This window comes from Watersipora subatra, chromosome 5, assembly GCF_963576615.1.
Source record: "Watersipora subatra chromosome 5, tzWatSuba1.1, whole genome shotgun sequence".
Lineage (NCBI taxonomy): Eukaryota > Metazoa > Bryozoa > Gymnolaemata > Cheilostomatida > Watersiporidae > Watersipora > Watersipora subatra.
In genome coordinates, this window is record NC_088712.1 from 13,600,395 (window position 1) to 13,614,316 (window position 13,922).

A 13,922-nucleotide genomic window follows, 5' to 3' on the forward strand; every position below is an offset into this window, starting at 1 on the left:
GAAACTAAGCAAATCATCCAATCTACATACTTTAAAAGCCACCTCATTCGACATCTCCTTTACCTTTAACGATTTACCTTACACAAAAAATCAGTAGATTTTGTCAGAAAGTATCAGTATTTTTCTATAATTTGCAATTTTTTTTATGTTTGAATTGATCTGACTGTCAGGATGTTTCGAGATTCGGAGATTCAAGACATTTTCAAGGATGACCACAATAGCCGATATCAACTATCCCAACGACAACAACAAGTGATGTCATTTAGCACATATTCTTCTTCTGAGTGTTTTAACCATGGATCAAGTTTTGTCAATTTTAACCTTGAAACATCCTGGCAGTAAGGGCACCTCAAACATAAAAAACAATCGCAAATGATAGAAAACTAGTGATACTTTTTTATGAGATCTACAACAAAATTTTTGTGTAAGTTGATATCCAACACTCTAAATCTGACAACCTCTCCAAACAACCGTCTATTTTCCCAAATGTCAAAAATTATATCATTTTATTTAATAATTTGATTTTCTTACGAGTTTTTCCTCTGCGCACTTAACTGTAAAACCTTATCAAACGATATTCATAAAAGTTATATATTTACATGTATATTCTATTTACATTACCTATACCATTACATAAGCTCTTATATATGCATTTATAATCAAACATGAACCAGATTTCATCAAAATCTTTGAAATGCTATTAGGTACAGGTTGGATAGAAGTTATTTATTTTACAGATCAAGCGCCCAATTCTAAGATTATAGTTGCTAATGGTAGCAAAATATTGGATATTGATGAGTGACAAACGAAAAAAGATCCCTTTTGCACTCCTTAGCAGTTTAGTGCTATATTTTTTTGTCTAAAATATCCAATACTATAATTTTTTATATGGCTGCAACTGTTTGCAATAATGAGAACAAGTCCGTTAATATTGTGCATTCTAGAAACTTGCGGCTGGAAATCTAACCAGAGGTAATGTTTATATATCATCCGTCTAGATACTAAGCTAATTTTTTTTCCAGAAAGAGAAAATATGTCATGGAACGACCTGCACTCACCTGTAGACAATACAGTCCATAGAACTTGGGCAGTAGCGTCCTTGGATTCTGGTTAAGATTCTAAAAATGATAAGGCGAGTGTTCATAAAAAGGAAAAACGCAAAAAGTTAAAGTTACAAAAAAGCAGAATTCCCGAGAAAAGAGAAAGCAAACAATGCCATTTAGAGTTATTCTCTCATTACAAGTTTACAACCAACCATATAATATCCTGGAAGCAGTTTTTGGAGAAAGTCAGCCTCCTTGTGCTGGACTGTTTTAATTATGAACTCATCATCTTCTGTAATGAAGAACACACTGCCACTCGCGCCGGGGTTGGACAACTCCGTCAGCGGTAAACTCGTCAGTGATATCTAAATGTATAATAAAATTATGTACATTTCCCAAGTTTTGAATGAATATTTATTATGTCATCAATATTTTAAACTCTTCATAACCTCTTTACTATAATAATAGCTGTCTAGCTGTTCGATGCCAGGGTCAGAGGTTAGGATAAAGATTGCTTTGTACAGGACTCAAGCTCTTGACACTCAGCTCAGTAGCCTGACACCCTAACCTGGGCCGATCGACCACCTCGTAAATCTCGTGTAAAACTTTGTTATAAATCTGAAAATGATAATTAATTGGAGAATCAGTGAAACATCAGCTATTCCCTACCGCTAAACCATTGTGGTCACTGCCGCAGCACTCTCAATGGTGGAATCAGAGTAGTGCTGCACGATAAAGCAATATAATTCGATGTGACGATATATTTCAGTGAATGATTTATATTGGATTAGTTTTCAAAGCGATATGAATATCGAAGCCGATATTTTATCGAAATATCTGCTTATTTTATTTTGCAAAACTGGAGTTGTCCGTTCTCTTCATTGTAAAGAGGAGACAACTCTTGTTTTTCAACCAATATTAACCAATACCCTTTAAAGGTCCGGCCACACGTAACGAATTATTCGTTCAATCTGACCGAATTAACGAATTTCACAGAATTAACAGATGTATTCGGCCGAATATCACTGAATCGTCTGAGCTGTGCATGCACACCGAATTCGTCATCGAAACGCTTTTAATTGGCTAACCAATTCTTTTAGCGAGCACGACTCTAGTAGCTTTGACAAGTGGTATAGTCCAAGACATGTACGACGACACACAATAAATGTATCAACACGATATGACTTGATGCATACGATGCAACTGCCTTTATGCGCTAGAGATAGCGACTGTTTCTGCGACAGAGCTTTTGCTGCATAAAAAGAAATTACTTTTATTGAAAAAGAAACAATTTATAGCTTCTAAAACATCTAAAAGAAAATACTGGATACACGATGAGAAGTTCCTGCCATGGTGAACCAACGAGAGAGAACCAACAATAGCGCATATAGGCCGTTGCATCGTATGTATCAAGTCATATCGCGGTGATACTTTTATTGCGTGTCGTCGTACGTGTCTTGGACTATACCAATTGTCAAAGCTACTAGAATCGTGCTCGCTAAAAAAATGGTAAACCAAATAAAAAAGTTTCGTTGACGAATTCTGTGATATTCGGCCGAATAAATCTGTGAAATCTGTGAACTTCGTTAATTCGGTCAGATTGAACGAATAATTCGTTACGTGTGGCCGGACCTTTATATCGTTCATGTTAAAGCCTAACATTATATATCGAAAAAAGACAACTCCAATGTTCGATATTTTTCGATATATATTTAAAGACCAAATAATCAAATGTACATGCAAAGATATCGTGCAGCACTAAATCAGAGAAACTCACCAGAAAATCGTCAGACTGGATGCCAAAGAGCTCACGGAAGTACCTAAACGCTATGGGAGCATAAGTCTTAAAACTGAAATCTCCGACACGATGAGCAGGTGTCTGGTTGCTGCCATTCCTGTAACAGCGATGATGTATTCAATCAGTAACGGAGTGCAAAACAAATGATGACAAAAATCAAGAAGTTAAGACAGTCTAGAATTTAAAAGTGGCTGTCTAAGTAATAATGAAAAGAAAAACACCAGGAGTCATTTCCCATTATATGTGAAGACAACTCCTTGTAACAAATACTAGCAACATGATAGCAAGGCTTATGGATAAATATTTTCCCTTAGAATTAAAAAGCAAGAATGGAACAAACTGCAAAAGAAACTTTCTTACACCTAATCAATAAGTAAATGAACATAATTAATTTCTAAAAGTCTGAGAATCCATCAACACATTTTATTAAAAAAGTTTTATTAAAAGTTTATTAAAAAAAATTTTATTCAATAAAAAAGTACACGACCAAAATCTAAATTAATTTATAAATGAACGATTTTTCTAAAATCTAACAAAAATAATAGCTTTCAAATAACATTATTTGATAATATTATATTCTAACAAATAATATATATTTAATAAAAGGTACAATAATATTAGTAATGCATATTTAAAACTTGTTAAAAACAAATGTAATTGAGCTTATAAATTGTAATTGTAATAAAAATTTGACAAGTCAATAAAACTGGAAAAGGTGCCTAAAATGACTGGCATGGTTTCTTTCCCAGCTTGGTGTTAAAACATTTCGCAAACTCACCAAGACATTCCTATGGGTGGTCTAAAGACGCCCAGGGCACATCCATTATATATAATATCATTTATAATACAACAAAAACCTTTCATTCCTTTAACAGAACATGAAAGATTTTACCATATTACGAAGTCAACAGCGCAATGTTTCAGCAAACAGTTAGGACAGGATAGAAAAGCTTGGACATCAACTTTAAAAATGAAACTTTCAACATATTCGATATTTTCTAAGTTACGACCTAGCTCAGTTTTGACAGGCTGGTGGTGAAACAAAGAAATCATAAACCAGGTCAATTTTTAAAAAGGTCTAAATCTCAGGATATTTTCACTGCCTAGTTTTCAGTATCGCTTCAGATTGTGAAATACCTTTGTTCAAGAGGAAAATTCTTAGCAATGAATGACTATTGCTGGCTTTTTATTTCATGCATTTGGGAGACAGTCACTACAATTGATGTACGGCTAAGCTGCGTAAAGTATTACAAAAAATTAACGTTTGTTTAGTATAATCATTTGTGAAAATTGTGTTAAAACCGCTGAAGTAATCTGAAGAAGAAATAATGGATTTCTCTCGTCTACGTAAGCGTTTGGTGAGCTGAATAACTTTTTATTGAAAACTACTTTCAGGAAAAATTAAATCACAATCAAAAAGGTTCATCGTGGAGTATAACACAATGAATAACTTGAAAAATACTAACTTACCGTAAAATCTCTAATTGAACGCCACCGTTATTTGAGGGCCCAACTTTATTTCACCGCCGCTATTGCAAAGGGTTGAAAAATAGAGGGCTACCCTTTAATTGAACGCCGCCTCCATTTGACCGCCATTTTGATCTTTACGAACCCACAATAGCAAGTGATAAATAGAAAAAGATATCAACTGGTAGATTTGATATCTTATTGATATTTAGAGATCAATAAGTTGAAGGTAAATTAGCAAACTTCTTGCAATCAAAAGGGTTAATGTCACAAAAGAGAGTGCAAAAAAATATAGCCGACATTCGATTCGCAAAAAAGGGTTAAATTTATTTTCCCAACATTCTGACGAGAAGTTTGAAAAATACAACGCCACCCTTTATTTGAACGTCACCTCTAGTAAAGCACCACTCTAACAAAAGGGTTGAAAAATAGAGCGTCATGGCGTTAAATGAAGGTTTTAAACAATTTGTGCTTCAAGATGTAATAAAAATTAATTTACACTTTATTAATTTACACAAAGACTAACTCTTCAAATCGGCAGAAACTTTATATCATAGATATAATGTTTATTATATCTATGCTTTATACAATTATTATGAATTGACAGATTGCTTCACACAGATATTGTCTAAAAAATATTGTCTAGCATTTTAAACTCACTCTGGGAAGTTGATGTTCTCTACGACACTGAAGTCTTGCATGAGGACATCTCTCGTAGGCTTGGAAGTAAGTCTGCCGACACTCTGGCCTATGCCTAGCTGTATGGAGTGCATGAGGTCTGACGTGGTTTTCTACAGAAACATTTCATAAAGTCCACTATTCTGAGCATGTACCATGAGACTATTGTTGATGCTAAGAATCTACCAACTCAGATGGTTTATTTGAACAGCTCATGCATTTTAATAAGTATATTAACTGCTTCACTATGAATTTCTGCTCGTTCGAACAAAATTGAGTCATGCCGAAAATGTTTCGCTGACATACACTGGTTATTTTCCTGTAAAATCTAAAGTTTCAGTAAAAGTTTTAATCCTTCGTTTTTTGGGGTCATCATTTCGTCTGCACGTGTGCTCATTCGCGGAAACGCCACTACATTTGTTGACAAACAATCATCATTGTTGTTCACTGTACGTTATTTTATATTATTTTCGATGTTATTTCGAGTTTATATCGGGATTCTTTAAAAAAGTGTTCAGCGTTGCTGTACAAAATTGGGAAACACAGTGCCGTTCACAAAAATTAATTGCAGAAGCTTCATGTTTTCAACGGTAAAAGTTGTCTACAAGGATGGTGGACCACGATGGTGGATCAGGTCCCAAAAAAACGAAGGATTAAAAGCCTGCTGGAATCAACAGAAAATTCTAGACAAGTATCAATGAATTTGGTACGCAAAAGCCATGTATAATATTTTTTGGTAATTTAGGCAAACCGGCTGTAAACGAAAAACGCTATCGTTTATATAGTTTGACCGAAACACAGACCCAAATTTTCTAATATAAAAAATTAGTTACCAGAAATAATCGAGCCCTGCTATTAAAATATTTTATTAGCAGAATATGATTGGGTAATTATTTACAATTTTCGTTTTATCAAATTTAAAAATGAAGATAATTTAGAAACTTGTAAACTTTCAGTAAAAAGAAAACTAATTGGCTCGTCATTTCGACAAAATGATAGCCTAATATCCTAAATTTATTGTCGCAAAATTTCAGGTTGATCTGTGAACTCTGTGAACAGTGGTCAATGTTTTGTATAGGTACTAAGGTGAGACTTTATAAAGGTTTTCCGTAGCGAAAGAGTTAATGTTTTGATGAACAATGTTTGTCATTCAAAGATATAAAACGATAACATATCATAAAGCAAACATGGTTGTGTAAAGCCTGGTTCCCATATACGTCGCAAGCACCGCAGCGCTGTCAGCGGTGAAATGTGAACCTACGTGCCGAGTACCGTTGGTAGTTGCCGGTGGCCAAAGCAAGAGTTCAACACTGTTCAACTTTCGCGAAGAGCCGCAGGCAAAACCTCACCAAAATGCGCTGTACAGTTAAAGGTCAGCACTTTCGAAACGGCATGGCTAGCGGCCATTTTTATGCAGCTTTTTGCAAACATCAGCTGTCGAGTTTAGCGCCACAAGTATTTTGCTGCGCGAGATTACCGCTGAGTCTCGCATTCGATATGGGAACCAGGCTCGAGGAGTCACTAAAGTAGATATCGTAAAACCTCAATTATCTTCTACTTGCTGTGAACTAGTAAGAGTTGAAGAGAACTAGACTAGAAACTAAAATACGTTGGAGAGAAGCATCATAAAATCTGAGTCTTGGCTCATCAATTATGGCTCATCAATTATCATCAATTATAGATTATCAATAGTTTACGATTAATGGATGATCAAATAATACGGAGTGGTTTTTAAGAATGAATATAAATTTTGGCTGACAAGCTATTAGAGAACAGCAAAATATTTGGAATCTTAGAGGATCTGAAGAAAAACACTACAGCATTAAATATAAGTATAGTGAAATCAAGATCTAGATTATTATTGGTCATTGTTAGACCATCAGTTAGTTTTTCCTGTCACAAAGCATAGATAATAAATATTGATACAATTATTGTTAAGATTCAGAAGGTGTTACAAAACGGCCGATTAGCTCAGTTGGTGAGAGCGTCAGTCTAATAAGCTGAATGTCATAGGTTTGAGCCCCATATTGGCCAACATTATAGTCATCTCATCATTTACATGTACAGAATTTTATGATTATGTTAAAGTTGGCATATTTAAATTAGCTCTTATTGAACCAAATAAATATGAATTCTTTCGCGTTGGTCAATTACAAAGGCCTATGTATGGAGAGAGGTAGCTAGAAAACATTTAAATGTTATCATTTAAATGTTTTAAATGATAAAATTTAAAACATTTAAATGTTTTATCTATCATTTAAAACGACTGATAGCAAAAAAATAACAAATATCCAAAATATTCTTTCATGTTATAGATTTATTTATAAATAATAATTTATTTTAATTAATCAATTATTAATTAATTAATAATGATTCCAGTAGTTATCATTCGGTTTGTTATATTATTTGAGTAATGCACTAATCGTGCAATAATTCTATCACAAGACTCTCTGCTAGCACAATAAACATTACAAAAAATGTAACCATTGTAGGAGGCTTGGTGGTTGACAGAGGGTGATGATGACAGCGCTTTTAACCAGAGAGATGTAAACACGAAAATAGGTCACAAAGGTAGGTCGCAAAAAAAGCCCACTCTTACTAATAAGCTTGCTTTGCACTAGATCTCTTGAAATACCGAGTGAAATCCTCTGCAAACTGATGGAAATTGTCGACAATTGCGTCTATTAAGAGTGCCTGCTAGTAACACCAACTGATTGTCATCGTTGATTGTCAGCGATGGATTATGTTTACAAATAACTCCACAACACACAAATAGTTGGATTTACAATAAAAACTGAGTCCTTGTAAAATAAAATAAAGTGGTTCAGAATGAATACCAGAGAGATGGACGATTAATTAAATGTTAATATCAAAACAAAAAGCAGTGCTAATGCTTTTCAGTTTCGGATGCAGCAGTTCAATGCTAAACCAACATCAGGGTTTAGCTTCAGTTGATGTTGGCACAGTTCTTCCCGATGTGCCGATTTAACTGTTCAGTGGCGATTTTTGCTGGTAGACGATTTGAAAATCTCCAACACTTAAAGAGGCATCGTCAATCGTATTATTGACATAATTTTACAATGGCGATTTATCTCACACCTGATGATTTTCAGAGTGGACGATACTGGAACTAAAGTGCACTGGCCTTATGGTCTTTTCAATTATCATGAACATGAAACAATTTTCTTTTTAATTTTAAATATACAAACGCATCTATACAAAAATTCATAAGTATTTTTACATAATGATATCCCGATATATCGCCAATGGTCTACAAACAGATGACTCGCGCGATATATCGCTATTCAATATTGCAAATTTGCTTTATCGAATCGTCTGGTGATTTCCAAAATCGCGAAGCTCTACGGTCAATATCCTCATTCCGGTCTCCTATAACATGTGATAATTCGCTCACCTTTTTGTAGGTCACTTGACCCGTTTGTTCGTCCACTCGCCGGTGACCAATCTTCTTTGCATCGATAGGAAGGGTGGCCACAGCAAGGGCAGCAATTGGAGGGGTCCTCTGGTCACTTGACGCAGACATGGGTCCTGTCACAGTGCTGTCTTGTGAGGCGAGCCTGAGCTGTAAGGAAAGAACAAGAGAACCAGTTGAAACAGCCTGCACAGATGTCAGAAGCAGTAAAAACATTTTCACTTCAATCCTAGTCTCCTGACGGTCCGGTGTGAGGAATTGTCAGGTACACCAATAAACACAGAGATTAAGCACAGGCGTAATAATCTCAAACTTATGGACAGTAGGCCTAAATGATTCGTGCAGTTGGCAGCGTCAGGGGCAGCTGAAAGTCGGGAGTTCAAATCCCATACAATGCAATCTTTTTTCCAACCTCCAACTGTGGCTTCGGACGGACGGACAGAACGGACACAGCTCTTATTATAGTAAAGACTAGCTGTGCTACCCGGCGCTGCCAGGGTAATAAAAAATTCTTTGGACAGAAAATTGATTTGTATTCAAGGTATAACAACATTTGCCATTCTAACGACATATCATGAGAGAAGTGTTTCGTGTAGTTCAAATAAATTAAGAGAGAAAATAAAAACAACTGTAAAGGTTTTCAAATTTTGGCAAACAACTGTAAGTTTCAAACGTCATATCATGAGGAAATGGTTTTGTGCAGGACAACTAAATTAAAATTAAACAAAACAACTGTAAGGGTTTTCAAACAACTGTAAGTTTAAAATTTCGTAACTTGAAAGAAGTCTTTCGTTGAAATAGATTAGAAGGAAAAATAAAAATGTAAAGGTGTTCAAATGTAAATGTGAATTCATTAAGGAGTAATGGCTAAATATAGTTTATTTCGCTACCATTACAATCAAAAATTATTTGGTATACAATTATATGATTTCAGTTTGTTTCAGTGTTGGCATGCCAATTTTCGCAAGTGAAAATATTGTAGGCTATAGACGTACATAAAGTGGTATAGAAACCAATAGTTATTATCTAATGCAATCACCTCCTGGTAAAAATCATCATTGATCATTAAAAATACCGTAGTACCAAAATACTATGTTAACCTTAGTAACTATAAGTACCTACAATGACTTTAGTACATTTTGTGGTTATGATCTGCAAGATAATATAACATTTCAATGTACTACTTGGAAAGTTCTTACCTTCGAGACAGACGCTTAACATAAATGCTGAATCTAACTTAAATGAATTTAGTTTACTAAACACATTGTGAGACTCACGGAGATTACGACCGCAAGTTTAAAAACCGGGCACTCCTACTACTGAGCCATAGAAGACATAATGATCTAGGATGTAATCACATACCCTATACCAGTATGTGCACGCTAATTTTTTTAGCACTGCCCCCCGCATTACGATCCCCCTGTTAACAAATATTTTGGGACCTAAGTACAGTGAAACTCGGATAACTCAAACTTCAAGGGACCGAGCAAAAGTGTTCGAATTATCAGAGCGTTCAAGTTATCAGAGCATTGTCACAAGTCCATTTATTTACTTATTTGTTAGTAGATACATGTACATATACAATCTATAATATATAATATAATTGATCGTTGTTGAAATGCTCAAAATAAAAGACATCAGTACATATACAAACTATAATATAAATCAAAAGCACAAATGGCTTGTTTCAAATTAAATGTTTCTAATGTAAAGTTTAAAACGTTTTTATCGAAAAGTATAGATTTTTCTATCACTTGAGATTGGTTCGTTGTTTGAGGTGATGTTATTGCCAGGACATTTTTTAGATTGACATTGGCAAAACTTGATCGTTGTTGAAATGCTCAAAAGGAAATACATCTTTTTCTTTTGAGCGTTTTACCCACGATCAATTTTGCCGATTTTTCTTGAAGTTTATGCAAAGATTAGCTCACTTTACCTCGCTTCCGAAGGACGATCGCTACGCGGATGTTTGGTATAAACTAAATTTCACCAAACCTTTAGAAAAGTCGTTGACAAAAATATGTTGCCGATGGTGGTAATAACGACGCTTATGAATTACGAAAAGTTGAGGTTTACCTCTATGGCTTGGAATAAAGTGATTTTCTAAAGTGATAGCAACCGTTTCGGTAGCCGTTGGGCAAAAAACAGTTCGAATTAACAGTGTTGAGTTCGAGTTATATAGAGCCATTTATCATTGCGTGGGAACAGACCAAGCAAATCCATTCGAGTTAACCATGTGTTCGCTATATCCGAGGGCGAGTTATCCATGTTTCACTGTATATGCAACACGATGTTTCTTCGTTTTTTTCTGTTAGGGCAAAGTTGTTCCACCCAACAATATCAACAATATGTTATGTCAAAATTAGAAATTGGCAATTTGTGTACTGATTCCGTTATTAAAAGATATACCTCGCTGAACTCACCACAGTGAGTTATCCAAACCCGTTCTCCAATATATCCGGTATCCATTATAATAAAACCAATTCGCAAACGGATAAATAATAAAATCTTTGTTAAAAGTTTTAATTTTACTGATCCAGCAGATGAAAGACCAACCTACTACCAAGCCGGCCACGGAAGGACATGTCTACCACCGAACTGGCCTTCCCAGAAATGGGTGGAACCTGCCAATGTTTACGATAAAAAAGGAGCCCATCAAGCAGAGGTTGGGATAGCACGGAAAATACTCATATCATGCAGTTGTCTTTTGAAAATAAATAGTTTATATACACATACATACTGTATATATATTTATATATTTGCGCCAATATATATTTTGCCATGTATACTCAGAGCAGTTTGGTTCTTTGTACGGTAAGAAAGGGGTGAGGTGAGTCTTTTGCAAGTAGAACAGATTGGTTGAGCCAAGTTTGAACATAGACCTTGTTCTGACTCAGCTCGACAGGATTCGATATATTCATATTATCACCGACTAACCTCATAAATTCTTAGTCAGGATTACTCTATAGAAACCAAGAAATTAAGCTGTAGCTATTACCCTGCATTGGCTAGATTAAACAAACACATTATCAAGCATTCTTAAATGAGCTAATTTTTGAAGATGTGCCAAGGAGAGCGGTGAGCTAGTTACTAAACTCAGACTATGACCTGCGAATACAACTTAGATATTAATGGACCTGATAATACTCGAGATATCAGCATTCCAACCATTATCTTTTCTATGTTAGCAAACAACAAGTCAGCCCCCTCCCCTTCTAATTGCTAACAGCTAAAGGTCCGGCCACACGTAACGAATTATTCGTTCAATCTGACCGAATCCACGAATTTCACAGAATTCACAGATTTATTGTGCCGAATATCATAGATTCGTCTGAGCTGTGCATGCACACCGAATTCGTTAACGAAACGCTTTTAATTGGCTAACCAATTTTTTTTAGCGAGCACAGTTCTAGTAGCTTTGACAAGTGGTATAGTCCAAGACACGTACGACGACCCACAATAAAAGTATGACCGCGATATGACTTGATACATACGATGCAACGGCCTATATGCGCTATTGTTGGTTCTTTCTCGTTAGTTCACCATGACAGGAACTTCTCATCGTGTATCCAGAATTTTCTTTTAGATGTTTTAGAAGCTATGAATTATTTCTTTTTCAAGAATAATAATTTCTTTTTATGCAGCAAAAGCTCCGTCGCAAAAACAGTCGCTATCTCTAGCGCATATAGGAAGTTGCATCGTATGTATCAAGTCATATCGCGGTCATACTTTTATTGCGTGTCGTCGTACGTGTCTTGGACTATATCACTTGTCAAAGCTACTAGAATCGTGCTCGCTAAAAAAATTGGTTAGCCAATTAAACGCGTTTCGGTAACGAATTCGGTGTGCATGCACAGCTCAGACGAATCTATGATATTCGGCAGAATAGATCTGTGAATTCTGTGAAATTCGTGGATTCGGTCAGATTGAACGAATAATTCGTTACGTGTGGCCGGACCTTTATGCAGCTATAACTCTATAGTAGATATTAAAGGAACACAACCAAACTAGAACAAATCAAAATTTAAACTGAATTAAAACTGATGAGAATTCACAGTCAAATTAAAAGTTAACTGACAGCTCAAATTTTTTTTTGAAATAACAGCAGTGGATAGCATTACAGATTGAAGTTTCAATAATTTTTTTGTAAATTTCGATCAAATATAAGGTTTTATTAATAATTTTCAAGTCATTTAATTAGACAGAAAGATTTACGATCGTTGCAAATATTGATCGGAAACAACTGCTACGCTACATACATATATTAAAAGCCTCTCTTTGTTAAAGGTTGACTCGCAACAAAATTCACATTTCAGTCATTTGATATCAAAAGATTCACCAAGTCTTACTCTGCTGTGTGTAGGTGCAAAATATGTGGAAATGTCATTACAAGCTCTTAAAAGCTCAAAAACGAACAGTTAATCGCAGCCATCTGTGTATTAATGTGTTATGGCGACTAAATGGGAAATATGCTTAAGAATGGCGGCAAACAGAGGTACTTTTGTCTCCCGTTCAAACAATGGCTAATCCTTGGCATTCATATAGTCCTTCATAAGTCTGTGTTTTGCCAAAAAAATGACTGCCTTGTGTTACAATTTGGAGTTTGCATCATGTGTGTTTTTGTCTGCAAAACTGATCATTTGTAATGCTAACATCAAAGCAAATGCTGCAAAATGAAATATCCTGATTATATAAATAGATATAATTTTAAACTGCCGTCGGTTAACCTTTGAAAACAATGGTGAAAACTGAATTTCTACTAATAAATCATAAAAACCAATTTGCAAAGAAGGCACCATCCAAAAAGGTGCAAACTTGCCAAGAAGCCACTAAAAGAAAAGCGCCAAAAAATGCAAACTAGTAACAACTACTTTGCTTCTTTTAATTTTGTGTGATTTAATCTTCAACCAATAAACAGCGAGAAAAGGAAGGTACAGAGGAAGTGAAACGACAACTTCATTCAAACTCGAATTTTGGCGCACTCGACTGAATCAAAACAATCTCGATTTAGACTGGCGATTTTGGTTATTTCTTGCAACTAAAGCCTACAATGTCGGAAACTTCAGTTGAGTTACCATGTGATCAGGGTTTTACAAGCAAGCTCAGCCCAGTCTGTTTTCTGGGTACTTAATTAATACAGGCTGGTTCGCAACGTATCGCTGTGTGGGAGTTGTTCTCTCAGCGATTATTGGTCAACTACAGGCACCATAAACTAATGACATCACCGCGGCAACAGGAATATGTTGGAAAACATTCCAAATGTCACATTATCCCGATATTTCACGACGATGAAATACACACATACAGGAAGTTTGTGCAATGTTCATCACTTCAGCGATGGTGATTAGCTGTCGTCGTTTGCTTAATTTATACTTTCCTTCATGATAGTTACTGCGGGACTATTATTTCATCATTTCAAAGACTACACTGTGTAATGAGAACGTTACACAGCATTTTTGTTGCAAAAAAGACCATTTCAACTAATTGCAAATCTACATCGTAT

The 13,922-nt window shown here is 35.3% G+C and overlaps 1 protein-coding gene across 3 annotated transcripts in view; it reads right to left on the bottom strand.

Annotated features, from left to right (window-relative positions):
- Window positions 1-13,922, bottom strand: part of LOC137396182 (phosphatidylinositol 4-phosphate 5-kinase type-1 alpha-like) — a 62,168-nt gene that overhangs the window by 34,821 nt on the left and 13,425 nt on the right. For all 3 annotated transcript variants that reach the window (XM_068082335.1, XM_068082336.1, XM_068082337.1), the window contains exons 4-8: window positions 8,402-8,569; window positions 4,969-5,099; window positions 2,821-2,938; window positions 1,256-1,408; window positions 1,059-1,118 (exon numbers count right to left, since the gene is read on the bottom strand). In XM_068082335.1, the coding sequence (XP_067938436.1) occupies window positions 1,059-1,118; window positions 1,256-1,408; window positions 2,821-2,938; window positions 4,969-5,099; window positions 8,402-8,569 (630 nt within the window). The remainder of the gene's footprint in view (window positions 1-1,058; window positions 1,119-1,255; window positions 1,409-2,820; window positions 2,939-4,968; window positions 5,100-8,401; window positions 8,570-13,922) is intronic.